Source organism: Gallinula chloropus (assembly GCF_964237585.1).
Source record: "Gallinula chloropus genome assembly, chromosome: 31".
NCBI lineage: Eukaryota > Metazoa > Chordata > Aves > Gruiformes > Rallidae > Gallinula > Gallinula chloropus.
In genome coordinates this window covers 317827-336966 of record NC_140116.1, presented here as the reverse complement: position 1 = coordinate 336966, position 19140 = coordinate 317827, and the positions used below count along the sequence as shown (strand labels likewise).

Sequence of the window (19140 nt, the reverse complement as noted above, 5' to 3'; positions counted from 1 at the left end):
CCACCCCAAACGTACCGTGGTCAGAGATCAGGGCTCAGGTGCCACATGTCTTTCAGCACACTTCCTATGCAGCAATAGTTTAAACTGTTATTACTCATGAAAGCATCAGGGCTTCCCCTACCTTTTAGTTGGCCTTTTTTCCCCAAATGATTAAGCATGATGAACCAAGTCTGACCATTTGCCTACCAACTGAAGTAAAAAACCCCATAATAAAAATTTAATAGGTGTCTCTTATTCTTGCCTGCACATCTCTTCTATTTGTCTGTCTTCAGTCATCATTACCACATCCAGTGCCTGAAGCATCCTTCCATTCCTCTGCAGGTTCAGCCATCCCTGTGGCCATCTGAAAGCACAAGGAAGGAGCTTGGACATCCTTGTTCTCTTGCTCCTTGTGCTCTGGTGCACATAGTCTTGGTACCTGGTTATCTCAGACTCTGGGAGATGTATTTTGCAGGAATGTGCCCTAGAAGAAAGCACTCCCATCCCAACTGATGCTCTTAGGAGAGGGACTAAGCACCTCCTTTCTGGGTAAAGAAGAAATGCTGACTATTGTTAAATGCTAATGTGTGGTGTTTCTGCTCTACACTGGGAAACCGCGTCTTGGAAAGGCATCAGCAATTTTCTGCTTAAGAAGGAGATTTGGGGCGTGCTTGGGGGAATTGTGAAAGCCTCCTTCTAGTTGTTTTTTCACCAAAATGCTTGCCTGACATTGCCGGTGCAAAAGATCCAGATCCAGACAAACTCTGGAATTGTTGAGAACAGGTAGAAAGGTGGGAGGAGGGAGGAACATGACTACATCACTGTAAAACATATTTTTCCAGATGCCATAAAGATATGAGAGTCCACTTACTCACTGAGACCTGCTTCGGTGCTCTTGCTCCTTTATTCTCTTCTGCATTGCAAAGCGTATTTTTGGGTGGAGTCAACAATTTGGCAAAAATCTGTTAACCGCACCAAGCTGATGAAGACAGTAAATTTGTTTCCTCTTCACGCCCTTGTAGACCCAGCCCACCTCCAGAAACAGATAAAAGGGAATGCCTGAAGCTGTGAAGCCAGAGAAGACTGTGCAGACTTCTCTCTGCAGTCATCCCTCAGCAACACAGCTCCGTTGGTCTCTCTGCTCCTCAACGCTGCTTGGAAGAAACAGCCATGTCTCGGCAGTCGATCTGTAGAAGCTTTGGAGGCGGAAGCAAAAGGGGATTCAGCTCTTGCTCTGCCATCGGTGGTGGCTTTGGAGGAAGTGGGGGCAGAAGCAGGATCAGCTATAGCTCATTCTCCACGTCCAGGGGAATTGGAGGCGGTGGACGTTGTGGAGGTTTTAGCAGCAGGAGCCTCCATAACATGGGTGGCAGCGGAAGGATTTCCATGGGTGGCTCTTACGGCGGTGGATACGGATGTAGAATTGGTGGCTTTGGTGGAGGCTATGGAGGAGGATTTGGCAGCATTGGAGGCGGTGTCATTGGTGGAGGAATAGGCAGCTTTGGTGGTTCTGTAAGAGGTGGTCCCGGGTTCCCTGGAGGCATCCAACCGGTGCAGGTTGACCCAACCCTCCTGCGGCCAGTCCATGTCGATATTGATCCTCAGATCCAGCAAGTCAAGTGCCAAGAGAAGGAGCAGATCAAGACTCTTAACAATCAGTTTGCCTCTTTCATTGACAAGGTGAGAGGCTGGAACTGTGTTTGTTTGGGAATGGGGAATCTGAGGAACCTTTTTGTGCTGTGGAGAGGGAAATGTCCTTCTCAGCTCAGGGTTGGCAGGACTGTGAGGTTGGCAATGTATTTGTTGAGTTCTCCTAAGGAAATGTAAACATTTTACATTCACAGGCAAACTACGAGACTTTCTTCAGGTTCGGTTGATTTGAATTCTTCCTAAGATTTTCTGTGGTGTGTTCTCTGTGCAGTCAGGCCAGAAGATGATGATGTATTCAGTTAGCACAGTGTCTTTTTTCAGGGATAGTTATTCTCAAGGAACTTAGGAGATAGGAACAAGCTTTCAAGTAATTCCTGGCAGTTCCTTATGTCAGTGCAAGAACAGATGAGCATTCTTTAGATGGTCTGTGCTGGGAGAATGTGGTTCATAAAGGTGCTTCATAGGTTTTTAAATATATGACATATGTACTGAATATTTTTTACCCAATGGGAGGAATGTTCTCCAATATTGACACATTTGGGATTTCGTTCTCTGGAAGGTAAAAAATGAACTTATGCTTCTGCTAATTAATGTGGGTTGGAATTTGCAATTGGATATTACAAGAAGCTGTAAATGTGGAATGTAATCATTAAAAAAGATAAATAAAAAGAATACGAATGTAGGAGGAGAAAGGAGGAGAAGTACAAGAAAAACCAAAAAAAGAGAAGGGAGGAAATTTCCTCTTGGAAAAATGGCTTTCAATTACATATGGCCCCACTGGGCATTTGGGAAATGATTCCTGTGGCCTCTCTAAACCCAGGAGGTTTCATGATGTCTCACACTATTCCTTGTGGGCTTGCAGGTCCGCTTCCTGGAGCAACAGAACAAGGTCCTCTCCACCAAGTGGGAGCTCCTCCAGCAGCAAGGGCCTTCAGGACCAAGGAAGAACCTGGATGTCATCTTTGACAATTACATCCAGAACCTGAGGAGGAGGCTAGAGTCTCTGCTGGGGCAGAGGGGACAGCTGGAGTCGGAGCTGCAGAACATGCGGCAATACGTTGAGGAGTACAAAACCAAGTAAGGGCAGCGACAGACCAGGGAAGAGATGAACTCCAAGGCAGTGAGGCTAAACCAGCTTGGAGAGTTCCACACTGTCTTGCTCTGGTGGACAGAGGATCAGCCCAAGAGGCTCATTTTCTCTTGTCCCCTTCAACAGGTATGAAGAGGAAATCAACAGGCGCACCGCTGCTGAGAACGAGTTTGTGGTGCTCAAGAAGGTGAGTCCCCGAGGAACCAGGAGAGAGGCTGCATGGGGGGACAGGCTGCACAGGTTTTGGAGTGGGGCAGGAGACATTGTCTGCCAAGAGCTCTGCTGGGATGGGAGGAAGTGATCTTTCTTTATCTATCTGTGTGATCTCTCCTTTAGGATGTGGACTGTGCCTACATGACCAAAGTAGAGTTGGAAGCCAAGGTGGGAGCTCTGACCGATGAAATCAACTTCCTGAGATGCATCTACGAGGAGGTAAGAGCTTTCCCTTCCTGGCTGGCTGGATAGAGTTGCAATGAGGCATGTGGTGAACAAAGATACTGAGGTTGGGCTGAATGTCCATGTGGTTTTGGTCTGAGAGGGTGCTTGGAGTTGCTGCTCTTTTTTTCTCCTTAGACAGTCAGGCTAACTCACATCTTGGTTATAGGAGTTGGCTCAGATGCAGACAATCAGCCGGGACCTGTCTGTGGTAGTGTCCATGGACAACAACCGCCACCTGGATCTGGACAGCATCATTGAGGAGGTCAGGCGTCAGTACGAACAGATTGCTCAGAACAGCAGAGCTGAAGCTGAGGCTTGGTACCAGAGCCGGGTGAGTTGGGGAGAAGTTGGGACAGATCACCACCTCCCTTGCCAGAGAGCAAGGGAACCGTGTAAGTTCTGAGTAGGCTGTGTCATGATGGGTTGCTTTGTCTCCAGTATGAAGAGCTGCAGAGCACTGCTGGAAGGCACGGGGACAGCCTCCGCAACACCAAGATAGAGATCCAGGAGCTGACCAGGAACATCCAGAGGCTGCGGGCTGAGATTGAGAGTGTGAAGAAGCAGGTAGGGGTTCCTCAGCATCTCGTTGGGTAATGGCATCAGGCTGGGTGGCAACAGAGCTGGGTGGTGTGCTAAGCATAGCATGAGGGAAGCACAGTCATGGAAATTCATTCCTTTGGAGGAGATTGATGGCTCCTGACTATTTTCTATCCAGTCTGAGAAAGGGCTTTTCTTTTCCTCAGAACCAGCAGCTGCAGGCAGCTATTGCTGAGGCTGAGGAGCGGGGTGAGATGGCCCTCAAGGATGCCAGGAGGAAACTGGAAGAGCTGGAGTGTGCCCTGAGCAAAGACAAGGAGGAGCTGGCTCGCTTGCTGAAGGAGTATCAGGAGCTGCTGAACATCAAGATTGCCCTGGACGTTGAGATTGCCATGTACAGGAAGCTGCTGGAGGGAGAGGAGAACAGGTGAGTCCTGCTGTCAGGTTGGCCTCACCAAAGCATTATATCTCCTTGGCATAGAATGAGGTTTAGTAAGCTCTCCATCCATTTCATGTTGGCATTTGATTTACTTCTTTCCCTACACGTTTTTGTCCCCAAAATCGAAACCATGTCAACGCTGGGAATATTCTTCAGTGGTTTTGATTCATGTTAATTGAAACAGAAAATGAAATGAATCGTGGGGAAATTCCATGGGGCTAAGTCTCTTTCTAGTATGTTACATTTACAACATGTGCTCCTTTCCCTACACAGGCTCTGTGGAGATAATCCGTCCAACGTCAATGTCTGTAAGTATCTGTACATCTTCTTTGCAGAATAGTTTCTTCCTGGGCTTTGTGAGGATACCCAGGTTGTCACTTGCTGTATGGTGAACATGTCCTTCTCTTGCAGCTGTGGTAGGCAGAACCACCATTGCTGGAGGCAGAGCTGGTGGCTTTGGAGCCAGCAGTGGCATGGGAGGAGGAGTATGTGCGGTTGGAGGAGGAAGCATCATTGGAGGCAGCTGTGGCATGGGAGGAGGAATACTCAGTGGTGGCTTCTCTTCTGGCAGTGGAAGGATCTGCAGCTCTGGAGGTGGCAACTTCATCTCAGGGGGTGGATCTTCCTCTGTGCGGAGATGTGTCACGACCACCTCTATCAAATCTTCAGGTTTAAAATACTGAGCCCTGACCTCAGTCCCTCCAAGGAAAGAAGCATCTTTCCCTTTCTCCAGCTGGCAGCACAGCCCCTTCCATCCTGAAACACCACCCAGCAAAGAGATGAACTGTTTCCCTCCTCACATCATCCCGCCCAAGGGGAGATTTGCAGTGAAACACCACTTAGTTGACTGAGCCTGGCTCCTCTCTGAGCTCCACCAGTCTCCAGGGATGAAGCATCTCTCTTGTGGGTACCAGGGTCTGCAGAGCTCATCTGAGCATCTTCCGTTGCACTTCTCGCTGCCACCCCTGGCTGCTGCGCTAGCTGAGGAGGATCATGTATAAAACTGCTCTTTCCTTTCCCTTTTTAAGGTCTCTTTTTCAATGGCCCTTTTCCCCTTGCGACTTCCCCATGTCCTGCATGTCACCCACATGTTTGTTTCTGTTATATCAGGAATTCACACAAGCAGAAGAATTGTGATAATGCATCATAGTCAGGTTTTGGAGTGAGAAACGGGTTTCTGGAGATGTCCACCTTCCCTTGGTGGAGTCATTTGGCAGCTTTAATGTTTTATAGAATCCTTTCCCTCTTCTCCTTTACACCTGACCTATGAATGGCCGTATTGCAAACCTTCTGTTGCATGAACCCTGCTGCATGGTTGCTTTCTACCAGCACCCTTTTCCTTCAAGTTCTTTCATTACCAATAAACTGCAGAGAGATGAAAAGATCTTTGTGTCGTCTCATCACTTCACAGTCCCCCAGGGAAGTAAAGCATTCTGTTCTTCACTGTAAGGAACAGCAATGTCTGCAGTGCTCTGCCCTATAGTTCACCAAGCACCATGAACTGCCCAGCTGAGGTGAGGAGGAGGAAAATGTCCCTTCTCTCTCATCTTGGGAGGTGCCATCTTACTCCTCCACAGTAGGCTTCTCATCGCTCTGCAGAGTGGGAGAGCCATGGTGTTGAGTAGCGTGGGACTGGAAGGGAACGTGTGATGTCAACTTGGTGGCCTTGTGGTGGGAGATTATGCTCATCCCAAGTGTTGCAGGATGAAGTGTCCAGCTCTCAGTTGATGGGCACCTCAGGAGCAAAGCAGAGAGGGCCACCAACAAGGATGTTGTGGCTGGGATATGGCAATGAATGGTAGCAGGTGGTACATGGTGGTGTTTCATTTGGTGTGTGGTGGTTTGAATATGGCTGTTGGGATGTAGCTGGACTCAGACTGTTTTGAACATGGCTGTTGGGATGTGGCAGTGGGACTGGGGTGGTTTGACCACTGCTGTTGGGATGTGGCAGTCTAAACGTGGCCATTGGGATGTGGCAAGTAGCACCAGTGCTCAGCACAGCTGTCATCCCAAGAGGACACCCACCCACCCATGACCACCATGCAGCAGCTCAGTCCTGATGGTGCCTGGAGCTCCTACCCAGGTGCCCTGGAGTCCACAATGGGGAGGACACCAGTGACAGGTCTGCAGTGCGTGTGATTAGTGCTCTGATGAAGACAGGCTGTCCTCCACCTTTGGCTGGCACAAGGGCAAGCAGCTCCATCTATCTGATGAGCAGGGCTCTTACATGGGCACCAGCACCTCACATATGAGCGGTGGGAAGGCCTGAAGATGCTACGTGGACACAAATTACTCATGAAAAAAAGCAGCGCCAAAGCATGAGACACAACCTGGAACCTGCTATTATAACTCCAGATTGCCCAGCCAGGTTAGTCATTAGCCCTCTCTAAATAACACCCCATTGCAACCAAATTAATTTGATTAATGCTTGGCTGGATTCTTCTCTGGCACTGGGAGGAGTGAGGGCTGGACTGGTAGGTGAATCAACCTGTCTGTGCTGCAGTGTGCACGTTATCCCAGAGTAGACTTGGTGTTTGTCAGATACAAGTGTGGAACTGGAGAAGATCCCCAGTGCAGAGTCCTTGCCATCTCAGTGAACGAACCAAACGAGGAAGAAAGTGTAGTTTTGTTTCAGCTAGTGCTACGTTCATGTTGCTTTTCTTATTATCTCCTCAAATACTCTTTCAGTCGACACACCTGACTTCGGCATCGCAGGTTTATACCAGGCTATCAGGTATCTCATTCTCTTGTTTGAACAAACAATGACAACTGCGATTCTAAAGTTTATAGACTGGGATGGGAGAGACCAAAAAGCCATCTTCTACTTTGTCATCCCTGTGAAGACTCCAAGGACCAAGATGATGCAAAGCCCTGGAGCATTCCTGGGGACATCCTTAGGAGGATGGCAGAGAGGGTGAAGATCTCTAGGGTGTTGAAACCCAGGAAGCGAAAGCTGCAGGCTCTGTCCTGCAGAAAACCGCAGGCTTTTTATAAGTTCCCGGAGTTTTTCCTGGAGAGGGGCCAGGCTGTAACACGGAGGTGACGGAGTTTATCTGTCCCATCTGCTGTGCTCATGAAAAAGGCAGCAGTGCTAATTGCTCAAGGACATTGTGCTTGAATGAAAGATCATAACAGCCCAGTGACTGGGCACCTTTTTCTTTGCTCCATGGGGCACTGTGCTAACTGCTGGCTCCGTGTAAAAGGAGATCCAATTTTGCAGCAATAGGGCTTGTTTTGTTTCAAACAAATGGACTCAGAGCACTCTTCCTTCCAACAGGCATTGCTGAAGTGGAACAAAAAGGACATCTCACCATCAACAAAGCCAGAAGCAAACTGGGTGAAGGCTTCAGAGCACTCAGTGGAGCCAGAGGGGAGCAGGGCTAGGAACTAAATGAGTATCAGGACTTGTTGAGTGTGAAGGTAGCCCTGGACATTGAGATTGCCATGTGCAGGAAGCTGCTGGAAGGAGAGGAGAGCACGTAGATGTCTGTCATAGAGCCTGGTTCAGGGCATGAGTGGTGCAATCATCTTTGCATTAAAACATGTAAAGAAATATAATAGGTGCAATATTTTATGAGCTTATTGGGGAATGAATACAGGTGGCATTATATTGGGTGTAATTAAGAGCTGTAATGAGTTTTTAATTGTTACTAATCATGTTTATTATGGGAGGGCCTCAGAAGCTACCAAGATTGCTTCCCTTGGGTTGGTCACTGTGCAAATATGGAAGAGACTCACCCACCTTGTCGCCATAGTAGGTATGACAGTGACCAGCTGGAAAGCAGGAAACATTTGCTTTTATGAGTGGTACTGCTTTGTTGGAAGGATGGGAACGTTGTTACCTGAAGGGTGATCTGCCTCTGCATCCTCGATACTGTACGTTATATGGCAGATATCTTGTCAGCAGCTTAAGTCCTCCATCTTCCTGAAGGGTGAGATGTTCAGGGCAATGGAGCCCACTCTGTTTTGGATGTTGGTGCTTCTCTGCCCTTTATCTTGCTTCCCCACTCACTAGCTCTGCCCTAAAAGTGGGCTGAGAGTCATTTATGTTTACACTCACAACCCCACAATTCACATTTTCTGAGCAGTTTTAATCCTGGTCAAGACTAGTTGGAAGTTGACATGACATGGTGTGTCATGGAGTGGCATGGAATGATCACATCCATTCTTGACTAGAAGTGTAGACTGAAGCAAGTCTCCATCTCCCATAGCGTGGGGACCAGGGCTTGTTGGACAGACCTAATGACAGTAGGGGTGACACATACACAGAATGCCACTAGAGGGCTGAGGAAGGGACACTCTCCTCACACACACCTCAACCCTCTATTGTCCTCCAGGTCAATGACAAATTGACTTTCCCATAAATTATCGGTCATGTTGAGATGGGAATTTCAGGTTGTGTAGAAAACCACTACTTAAAGGAAGGACCGGCTCCATTCCCAGTGCCATTATCACTCACAAGTGACAGCCTGATGAAAGTGATGTGTTGCACTTGTCAAAAGCTGTTCTTGTGGCAGCTCTGTTTGAGCTGCAGGTCCTGACCTTCACAGGGGTTTATATGGGGCCTGAATCAACTGAAACCAGAACTGGTCCTTGTCTCAGACTTGGATGGTCACTTCGTGCAGGTCTTGGAGGCCTTAGACCAACCTCACTTCCTCTCCCCCCACAAAACCACATTGTGGAGCCCCTAGAATAAGTTTTCTAATCTTTTTGTTGCTCCTCCACAGGTGTTTTTAAGCCTGTTGGAGGAGAAGCTGGGCTGGCAGCCAAGGCCTCAGCTGCCTCCCATTTCACCTCACTGGCCCAGCCCAGTTCCTTCCAGACATATAAAGGGCAAATACAAGGGGGCTTCTCTTAGAAGGTCTGGTTTTGTATTGCAGCCTCGTCCATCTGAAGTGAAGCGGCTGGGAAAAAAAAAAAAAAGAGTAAAGCATTACTGAGCAAAAGGTAGGCCCTTTTTCTGGAATATTAGGAGTATTTGGCCTTGGTGGAGGGGCTTATCTTGTGCTTGGGTCTGACAGGCTGCGATGGCTGAAGTGGCTCACACCAGGCTACCAAGCACTGGTGAATATGATGGGGTACTTCAGGGCCTGGTCATTCTTTGGCCACAGTGAGGGCTCAGTGGTTATTTTTACACCAAGTTTGGCAGCAAACTGCTGCTCTGGGTGGTTTTTGAAACACAGACTGTGCCAAGTACCACTAGTGGGCCTGAAAAAGATTGTAAGTGCACAAAGCTAAATTAGTCTCTCATGTAGAACGTTAGGAGTCTCTCTCCCTGTGAGGTGTAGAGCCAGTGGGCCTGTGGCTCCAGTGTTTGATGACAACATGTGAATGGCTTTGTCTGTACAACACCTAGCACACACAACTGACCCAGGTTCCCTGTGACATTAAAAACCTGCATTTAAAACTTGTGTGTTTTGATGGCTGCTGGGATGGGAAGAATTGAAAGCGGTGTGATTTTGGGAAAGCCTGCGGCCTTTTGAGCTGCTTCCAGCAGTCTGCAGCTTAGTTGGCTCTTCCCAGTCGGCTCTGCCAGTCATCCCAGCATGTGGATCTGTGACTGCAGACTGGCATTCCTCTGCCTTGGTGAGCAGAGTGCAGCTGCAGGCCAGGGTGGAAATGGCTGATGGATGAGACAGTTCCCAAGATGGTAATGCAGTTCCAGCCCTCTTGGACCATGGAGCAATGCTGAGTTTCCTGCCAACATGGACAAGAGTTGTTGCAGGTGCCCTAACAGCTGAGTGCTCAGCAGATTTCTGTTCTTCTTTCCCCAAACCAGAGGTTGAATGAGGGGAGACTGGGACATGGCTTGTCTGAACCTGGATGTACACAACATACCTGGCAGAACCCCTCTGATGGAAGAGCCCTCTTGGCTAAGAAATGCCATCCTGTAAAACGCTGCTCATTATCTGTGAGGTTGTGTTAAAAGCAACTTTGATTAACTTAGCTGTTTTGTGGGAACAGAAAGGTATCTTCAAGGAGGATTCTTCAGAGGGAATTGCCTCCTGGAGGTGTTGGTCTCTCTGTCAGCCTTGCAAAGAATCTAAACAGATAAAAGACACTTTCAGAGCTGGGCATCACATGGTACCTTTCCTTCAGACCTTTCCCTTGCTGGGCAGGAGGTCTGGTCAGAGAGGAATGGAACTTCTGGTGCTTTTTGTTACTTTACCTATTCTTAATTTGCCTTGTTGTCCTGTGGATTCTGTTATTGATGCTGCAGAGCTGATGACAGCAATTGAGGTTCTAATAGTTCAAGAGAGTGATTTACTCAATTGATCACAAATTCTGACCTTGATTGGACTAATTATCAGCTCTAAGCCAATTGGGAGGCTGGCCCAGGTGGTATGTGAGTGTGACATGGGTGTGGTGAACTTCCCAGGTGTAATGATACTGCCTGGAGAAGGCAGCACTGGGACCCACTTCTTCTGTAGGCTGGTAATCACATTGTTTACTGGATTCTGAACATCTGCCAGAAATATTTCCAGCTGTTTCAACTTCCTGTGGGAAGGGATGTTATTAAAATTGTTCTGCATCATAAACAGTGTCTTTGCCTGGCATCACTCTTAGCATGTGCTTTACCTCTACTGTCTGACCAGGTGAGTTACTGATTCCCGTCTACCCAGGAGAGACCCATCCACTGAGCACAAGGGCTTTTCTTGCCTTCCTTAACATTTTGTAAAAGTGGAAAGGAATACTGGGAAGTGTAATGCTTTTGGCTGCTCTGGGAAACCTTGCAAAGAGGGGAACGTTGCCCTGATGGAGGTGTCAGGCCTCACTCAGAGGTCAGGCTCTCCATGGCTTTGGTGGCTTGGGTGCAAGAAAATGAATTCCACCACAGCTGGGTGCTGTGGATCTTGGTTGAGCCATGAGTGGGTAAGTTTCTTGTCCTGGGGTTCTCTTGCAAGCAGTTCCCGACTCTTAGACTGTTCCCATGAGAGCTGATAGGTGTCAATTACTGAAGCTTCAGCAACTCCTTTTGCATATTCCCACTTAGATGTTGATCATGAAAAGCTGCCCTAATATTATCCCTGATATTATTCTTTTGTTTATACCACAGGTGCTATTACACTGTTTTTCTGCTGGGGAGAAGCTGCACACAGGGAAAAGTTATACTTTCTCATGACACCTGGCACATTTAACCTAGAGTTCAACCCAGTTTCTTCTTCATCCTCACTTGTCTCTTTTTCTTTCTTTTTTTCTCCTCCTTTACAAGTTGTATCTCTCCTCCTCCTGAAACCCTTTGGAGATTTCATCTCTGCCTTGCTACAGTCCCACACACCTCAGCTCGAGGGCATCAGCTGCAGGTTTGCTCTGTGTGGAGGAACCAGGACTTGCTTAGTCTTTAAGAGAAGCCTGGAATCAGAGATCAGGGTATTTTGCATTAGGTTAGCCAATAAAGCAAAACAAGTAATAAGCTTTTACTTCATCCACTCACTTTAGGTGTTAATAACAGTGATAGAAAAGTTACTTTGTTATTTTCACACCTTATGTTAAGTTGAAACTTTCACATTCTTGTAGAGGAAATAAGAGATTAACAGATACTATAATTATGATTAGTATTTTCTGAATAGACAATATAGCAGTGAGTTATTGACTTGTTTACCTTCCTGCTAACCCAGAATAATTAGCCATTTATTAAAATAGCGGGCTTGCATGGTAAATGGAGACCTTTGTTTTGTATTAGCAGAATACGTGCTAGACCACACCTGATGTTAAAGCCAGCCTTGACACAGCCCACCCCTCTCCCCATTCAAAGTGTCTCAAACAGGCAAGAACAAGATGGGGGATGACCTACCCCTAGAAGAAGGGGACCTACCCCACAGCAGGTAGAGGTCATCCTGCCTAACTCTGGCTTTCTCAAAGTCAGAGCCCTAATCTTAAGCCATCACACAGCCCTGGCATGCTCAAGGGTAGAGGTTCATAGCTCCAGGGGCAGCTCTCCCTCCTCCTCATGCTTTCCACCACTTCCTCACTGTCTCCTCAGTTTGCTTTGCTGCCATTCTATATGTGAATGGGGCACTTGGTTCCAACCTCCTACAGGTTGGTTTGTGCTGCCCCTGACTTGGTCTCCACCTTATTCTACTCATTGTCCTTCCTTCAGTCAAAAAGAAATCACTCTCATGGTAAGTGCTGTGTCCTACCACCTGACATGCTGTGATGCACCAGTTGCTTCCTTACACCTGTGTTATGGAGATGCCAGTGATGGGTACTGTGCCAAGTTCCTCCTTACCTATTCATTGCCCTCATGCTGTTTGGGGTGGCCAGCTCTGCCCACACACTGTCAATCCCAGCCTCCAGCCTGCTCCTGTGCATTTCTTCAAAATGCTTCTCTTCACCAACAGTAAGAGAATATTGTCCCCCCCAAAACCAACTCCCAGAGAGATGAAATCAATACCTGCTTATATCAGTCTATGCAGGACAAAGCTCTCCCACCTTGGGGGCTTTCTAGACCTCCTTTAGTTTTACTTTCCTTGTCAGGAAGCTTCCCTGTTTTATTATGGAAGGCTGGTAACCCACATAACTCTGAACATGCCCTTATACAGGGCTGCTTTTCTGTGGCTTAAACACTCATTCTCACCCACATGTGGCTCTGGCTGAGGAAAGCTCCACCTGATCTCTGTACTCATGGGTGGGAATGAGATGCTGAGAATGAGGGGAAAAGAGAGAGTGGGAAGCAAAGGGAGAAGAGTTTGCTTTCTGTAGTAGATGCTTCTGGTGATGCGGTGAAGCAAGGTGAGCTACCCCACAGTCAATACGAGGACAACACCTACTGCCTCGCGAAGTGCCAAAAGGGCTGGGAAAATCTGAGGGAGCGAACCATGGTAATGTGCATGGATAACTGCAATTAATGATGGAGGACAGGCTAATGAGATAAGGAAATCTCATTGTAGCAAAGCCCATGAGTCAAGCAGGATTTGGGGAATTTCACAATTTCCCCTATTGGGGTATGATGTTTACTTTGACCTCTCTTCAGCTGTTAATTGCTGCCTGATGAACCAAACCCAATAACAACATTAACAGACCTGCCAATTACCACGGAATGGAGACCAACTCCTTCAGAACATATAAAGGAGAACTTCCATCACCCCCACCAGAGGAGCAGAGGATCCTTCACTCTCATTTCTCCTCTTGTTTTACAACCTTCTCCGCCTGCTCTCTCTCCTTAGCACTTGGAAAACAACGCTATGAGCCAACACTTTTCCAGATTTGGGGATGGGAATTTCAGTAGTTCTTCTGCCCACTGTGGCACACTGGCTGGTGGGAGAAGTTCATCTACTGTAAGCCATTGTGAAGACAATAGAGGAGAACGATACCATGGTTATGGCAGCAGGAGTCTCTACAACCTTGGTGGCTTTATGAATGCTTCTGGTGGTGGAGGCTATGGAAGAGAAGGAATAAGATATGGGAGGTACCTGGGATTTGGTGGTAGGAGACATTTTGGCTTTGGTAGCAGAGGGTATTTTGTGGGAGCTTTTCAAGGTGGTGAAGCAGGGCTTGGTAGCATGCATGGAAGAAGTTCAGGCTGGGAGGTACCTGGGGGAGGCCTTGGTAGAAGTGCCTTTAGTGAACGAGGGGCTGGACAGAGTTTTGGGCAGGCTGGTGTTAGCAGAGGCATCGAGGAGGTCCGTGTCAATACCAACCTGCTGAGGCCAATCCAAGTGCAAGTTGACCCTGAGTTCCAGCGCGTGCGGTCGGATGAGAAAGAGCAGATTAAGGCTCTCAACAACAAATTTGCATCATTCATCGATAAGGTGAGTCCCTGTTCCCTTTTTTGCTTGGTATTTGGGAAAGGGGAAATATAAGGGGTGCCCCTCTGCATGTGCAAGTCATGGAGACACCTTTACATTGCATCTTCTCCCCCCCAACTTACATCAGCTATATTCCCCTGTGCTGGTGTGGAATTCTTAATAGCTTGCTATGAACACCGCTACATGAATCACTCACATTTAGCCCTGGGATAAGTATCTCTGAATCACCATTTGTGGCAGGACAATAAAAAGCTACTGGGATGTCACTGACACATTAACTCACTTCTCCTTTGAAGAGGATTTCTGTATGGCCAGTTATATGCTGGTGCCTGGGGATTCTTGATGCTATCAGGAAAAGTGGGTGATGGACTTGGGCATTCTTCATGTGTCCTGTTTCTTCAAACTTCTGCATTTCTTCAAATTACAAAACAAGTTACTTTGCTTGGAGGGTCCTAGTCTCTTTCAGGTGACCTGTGGCCCCCACATCTTTCCTCTTTACCTCTTTCTTGGTTGACACTCAATGCTTTCATCCCTCTTTGCAGTCCTGTCTGCTCCTTGTTTCTACTCAGATACAGGAAGAAAGCAGCCAGGAAGTTTCACCCACCCATGCAGACCTGACATGTGCCTTTGGGGTGGTGACATGTGTATCTACATAGGGTGGAAGTTTGTGTTATTTGTTCTGTGTGAGGACTTAAGGGCTTCATGTATCCCCTACAGAAATGGTGCTGCTTACACCCTGAAGTTTTAAGTCCTGATAGAAATAGGACTACCTTTAGCTTTTTTGGTTTTTAAGCCTTCTGGGTGTCAGCTTCCAGGTTAAAACATGTTCGGTGTCCCAGATGAAGAGATTATATCCTTCTGGTTTCCAAAAACACCAGCTATGGATGTTATAGGTCTGACCTCTGAGGCAAGGTATATCTAGGAAAAGAGTGGTCCCATGTGGCTTTCTGAGGGGAAGCTAACTCTTCTTGTGGATTTGGGTGTCTAAGGTTCAGAAACAGCTGAAGTCTCCCTCCACCTCAATTATCCCCCTAAATGTTGTGCATTTAAGAGCTGAAAATTTCAGTATTGGCTTTGAGCAGAAAAATCATCAACATCTGATGCGATGGGTTGGGAAGGAAGAGGCATCTCCTGCTTTAGTCTGTCTTGTGTGTTGGTACCAGTGATACTGAATCTGGTCCCACATGATGAAGCCTCTATATGTCACTGTGTTGGAAATACTAATTAGTGTTTCTTTTGCTATAGGGACTAATGCTATGTCTGTGTTTCCCCCAGCTGAGATGTTCTTCCGCTTTGCCTTTCAGGTCCAGTGTCTCGAGCGGCAGAACCAGGCTCTAATGGCCAAATGGGAACTTCTGCAGCAGCAAAGTGCCCGACCAGAGGAGAGCAGAAACATCTCCTCTTTCTTTCAATCTTACATCAGCAACCTGCAGAGGCAACTAGAAACGCTTCAGAGCCAGAAGGAGCAGCTTGATCCAGAAGCATATAATATGCTTCAGCTTGTTGAAGATTATAAGAAGAGGTGAGCAGTCACAAGTCTCACAAGTCTGGGGAAAGCCTACTGGAATTTTCCAAGGCAGTGTGATCATGTCCTGGGATAGCATAGCTTGGCTTTGCACTTCCATGAGTTTTGGAGCCGTCCTGGCAGTGCTCTGCAGTAGGTTTATCATGGGATTTGACTTTGACACTGCAAGACTGAAATAGGTTTGGGGAGGGCAGAACCCAGAGCAGTAGGAGGAAAATCAAAAGGCTCTGTAGATCTATCCCACTCCTGTCCTCCTTCATGTCCTTCTTCCCCCAGGCAATGAGTAACCCAAGAGTCCTTACTCCTGCTGGTGGACAGAGGGGAGGGACAGAGCTGGGCAGTGGGGTGAAGTTGAGAAGGGCTGTCACTACTTCTGTCTTTGCTACACCCATACGATAATATCTGTCCATGGGTCTGTAACATGGGAAGTTTAGTTCAGAGTTAAGGGGATGTTAGAACTGGTCTCTATCAGGTTTCATTGTCTAACTATGTGATAGTTCTCCAGAGGGTTTGCAATTGCCTTGGGCAGTTGCCAGAAGTTGCAGTTAAACAGAAACGTGACACAGTCCCTTTTCGGAGGATTCCCTTTGCTTTCAAATCCACTTGACTGAGAAGATAAGACAAACAGTTTATTTTCTCTACTGCAACAGGTTTGAAGATGAGATCAACAAACGTGCCTCTAAAGAAGAGGAGTTTGTGGAGCTTAAAAAGGTGAAGTAATCCAAGACACTGAGCTAAATCCAATCCTGAGGAATAAAGCAATAACTGGATGGTTGCTGAGGTTTTCAAAAGCAAGGTCTTTGCTTAAATTGGCCTAACTTGCCTCTAAAATAATTGAAAACTAGAGATTTTACTGTAAGACTGGCGAGAATAATTTCCTCCAGAGACTGAATTGGTCTTTTATAGGAGTATCTCAAAAGTGCTGGCCTTTCTCTATCACTCAATCACAACCCTGGTGAGATGTTATTGGGAGCTAAAAAATGTCTATAGATGGCTTAGGTAGGAGAATGGAGAATTTAGACAACTTTTTAATTAGAAGAATTAATGAAATCTATGTTTCTACTTTCTGCATTTTCTCCAGAAACAGTTATCGCCACTGATATTGTGCTTAGTTCCAAGTTGTCCTTCTCTAAGTATTGAAAGCTTTCTCTGTTACAATTGCTTTTCAAATGAGAGCTAAGATTCATGGGCCATTATTTGACTCCAGGAATTAAGGCTTTAAAGAAATTTACTGAGCCTTGCAAGAATTTAACTTCAGTAGAGAGTTTGCCATCAAAGAAATACAAATAAGGTGCTTTTCTTAATAGGAACTGGACAGTGTGTACATGGGAAAAACAGAGTTTGATGTTCGGGTGGAAATACTGAAGCAGGAGCTTGAGTTCCTCAGATGCTTACATGAAGCTGTGAGTATGCTTCTCTGACTAATAACTTACATGTCCTTCAAGACTTGAGGGTATCTTTTGGAGGTTCCCAGAAACCTCACCTGAATAGGACTTTGTAGAGTGGGGTAGAGAGTGGATCATACTTGGCCTTTGATCTGATAAAGTCCTTTTTCATCTGTGGGTGACTAAGTGGGTTTGGTGTGTCACAGGCTGGAAGAGACACTTGAAAATACGTGGTGGAACAATAAGATCCAGGGGATGCTGGTAGGGAAGTTCCAGTGGGTAACTGGCCAGAGGGTACCATTTCTGTCCTCAGAACACAATCTGGGCTGCTGCAGCGACTGTTAAAGTCCAAAATCTTTTTTTCCTTGCAGGAACTCTCCCAGCTGCAAACAGTACTTGGCAACACCAATGTCATTCTGTCCATGGACAACCACAGAGAACTCAACATGGATGGCATCATTGAAGAAGTCAGGCAAGAATATGACACAATTGCTCAGAGAAGTAAAGCAGAAGTAGATGCCATGTATCAGGGCAGGGTGAGTAGATGTCATTAACATAGCGGGGCAAGTCTGCTCAACAGAAAAGAAACTAATGATGTCTTTTCTCTTCCCTCTGCACATCAGTACCAGGACCTCCAGAACATGTGGGTAACTCAACGTGAGCAACTGAAGAACAGTTACCAGGAAATCCAGGAGCTTATCAGGCAGATCCAAAGACTGCAACCAGAAATTGAAATTGCAAAGAAAAAGGTAAGCTTGCTGCTTTCCAACACAAACTATTACAGTTACTTTTACTGGGAACTCAGTGCAGTATAGCACAGCCTGTCCTTTGGAGGTGACCCTAGAGATGATGTTTCCTCTTTAAAATTAAACAATTAGTGTGTCTATGTTGGGATTTAATTCAGGATCACTTATTCAGTAATGTTGTATCTTTTGAGTTCTGTCACTGAGGCAGGTCTTTCAGTTTCCTAAGACTGTGGGAAGGGTTTGACAGTCCAGTCCCAGTCCTATAGAAGAGAACTGGACACATGCTGTCTGTGCCCTCTGTAGAGCACCAACCTCCAAGAAACCATTAAAGATGCTGAACAGCGTGGGAGCTCTGCTGTCAAAGATGGCCAGCAAAAACTTCAGGAGCTGGAAAACGTCCTGCAGCAGGCCAAGGATGATCTGGCTCGCCTCCTTCATGACTATCAGGAGCTCCTGAATGTGAAACTGGCCCTGGATATTGAAATTGCCATGTACAGATCGCTCCTTGAAGAGGAGGAGACCAGGTATGTACAAACTATCCATCCTGAACAGAAGCACCTGTACGAAGAGGTGTGTGTCCTTGTTCCATCTGTGACCTGGAGATCCAGGAGGAGTGGCTACCTAGAAGGAGTGACCTCTTTCATCAGCTTCCTGATAGAGCCTAGGCTGACTTTTACACTTACTAGATGAAATATCTCAGTGTTGCTTTCCCTTCACAGGATACAGGAAGGCTCACCAGCCACGATCTGTGAGTATCTCTAGGTTTTGCTTTTGTTTTTCAGAGCAGTGTTACCATTTTGTTGTCTGTGGTACTTAACACCTACCATCAGAACAGCCTTAGTTCATGTCCAAGTTTCCTGGGAAACGAAGCACACAACACTCCTGTGTCTGTGAATACACAGATATATGTGTTAATTAGTCATTATTGAGCTTTGGAACTTACTGGCTAATTTCAAACAAATCTGTAGGAAGCAGGGAGACAACTCTTTCTGAAGGTCCATGGGGTGTATGTCAGAACTGAAGGGGAAAAAAATCAAGTCCTAAAACTTGTGGAAATAGGAAGGCAACTAGAGGAGAGAGAAGTCTTGGCCTCTAATGAAGATCCTTCTATGTGTTTTTGAGGCTATTACTAATGCCACTAGAACAGGTACAATGGTGACCATACCCAAGTAGTAATATCAGCTACACTTATAATTTTTGGGGTTCAAAAGAATAAATTGGACATGCTCTTGATTTCTTACAGGTGTCATTGACCAAAATGCGGGTGCTACAGGATCCTTCGCAGTAGGATCTGGCAGCTCAAATAGTGGGAAGGTGGTGTTGAACTATGGTGCTGCCAGCAAAACCAGAAGTAGATGGTCACCATCTGGAGGAGGAAAATGTGGAATCTCTGGAGGATGGGGATCTAGCTCTGGCAGTGGTGGATCCATCTCTGGAGGAGGCTCTGGCAGCGGAGGCTCCATCTCTAAAGGTGGCCACAGCTCTGGAGGATGGGGATCCAGCTCTGGCAGTGGTGGATCCATCTGTGGAGGAGGTACAGGAGGCTCTGGCAGCGGAGGCTCCATCTCTAAAGGAGGCCACAGCTCTGGAGGATGGGGATCC

At 46.8% G+C, this 19140-nt stretch overlaps 2 protein-coding genes across 2 annotated transcripts; both read left to right on the top strand.

The window, feature by feature from the left end:
- Positions 1-1149: 1149 nt before the first annotated feature.
- LOC311202696 (keratin, type II cytoskeletal 75-like) lies at positions 1150-4816 on the top strand (the record flags this gene model as incomplete). Its single annotated transcript, XM_084277308.1, has 9 exons — positions 1150-1659; positions 2492-2706; positions 2846-2906; positions 3056-3151; positions 3324-3488; positions 3596-3721; positions 3901-4121; positions 4407-4441; positions 4545-4816. 9 exons carry the CDS (start codon positions 1150-1152, stop codon positions 4814-4816), a joined length of 1701 nt encoding a protein of 566 aa, XP_084133434.1.
- An 8820-nt stretch (positions 4817-13636) lies between these two features.
- LOC311202586 (keratin, type II cytoskeletal 79-like) lies at positions 13637-18791 on the top strand (the record flags this gene model as incomplete). The annotated part of the gene is made up of 8 exons (XM_084277175.1): positions 13637-13885; positions 15187-15404; positions 16058-16118; positions 16715-16810; positions 17164-17328; positions 17416-17541; positions 17842-18062; positions 18782-18791. 8 exons carry the CDS (start codon positions 13637-13639, stop codon positions 18789-18791), a joined length of 1146 nt encoding a protein of 381 aa, XP_084133301.1.
- Positions 18792-19140: the final 349 nt, after the last annotated feature.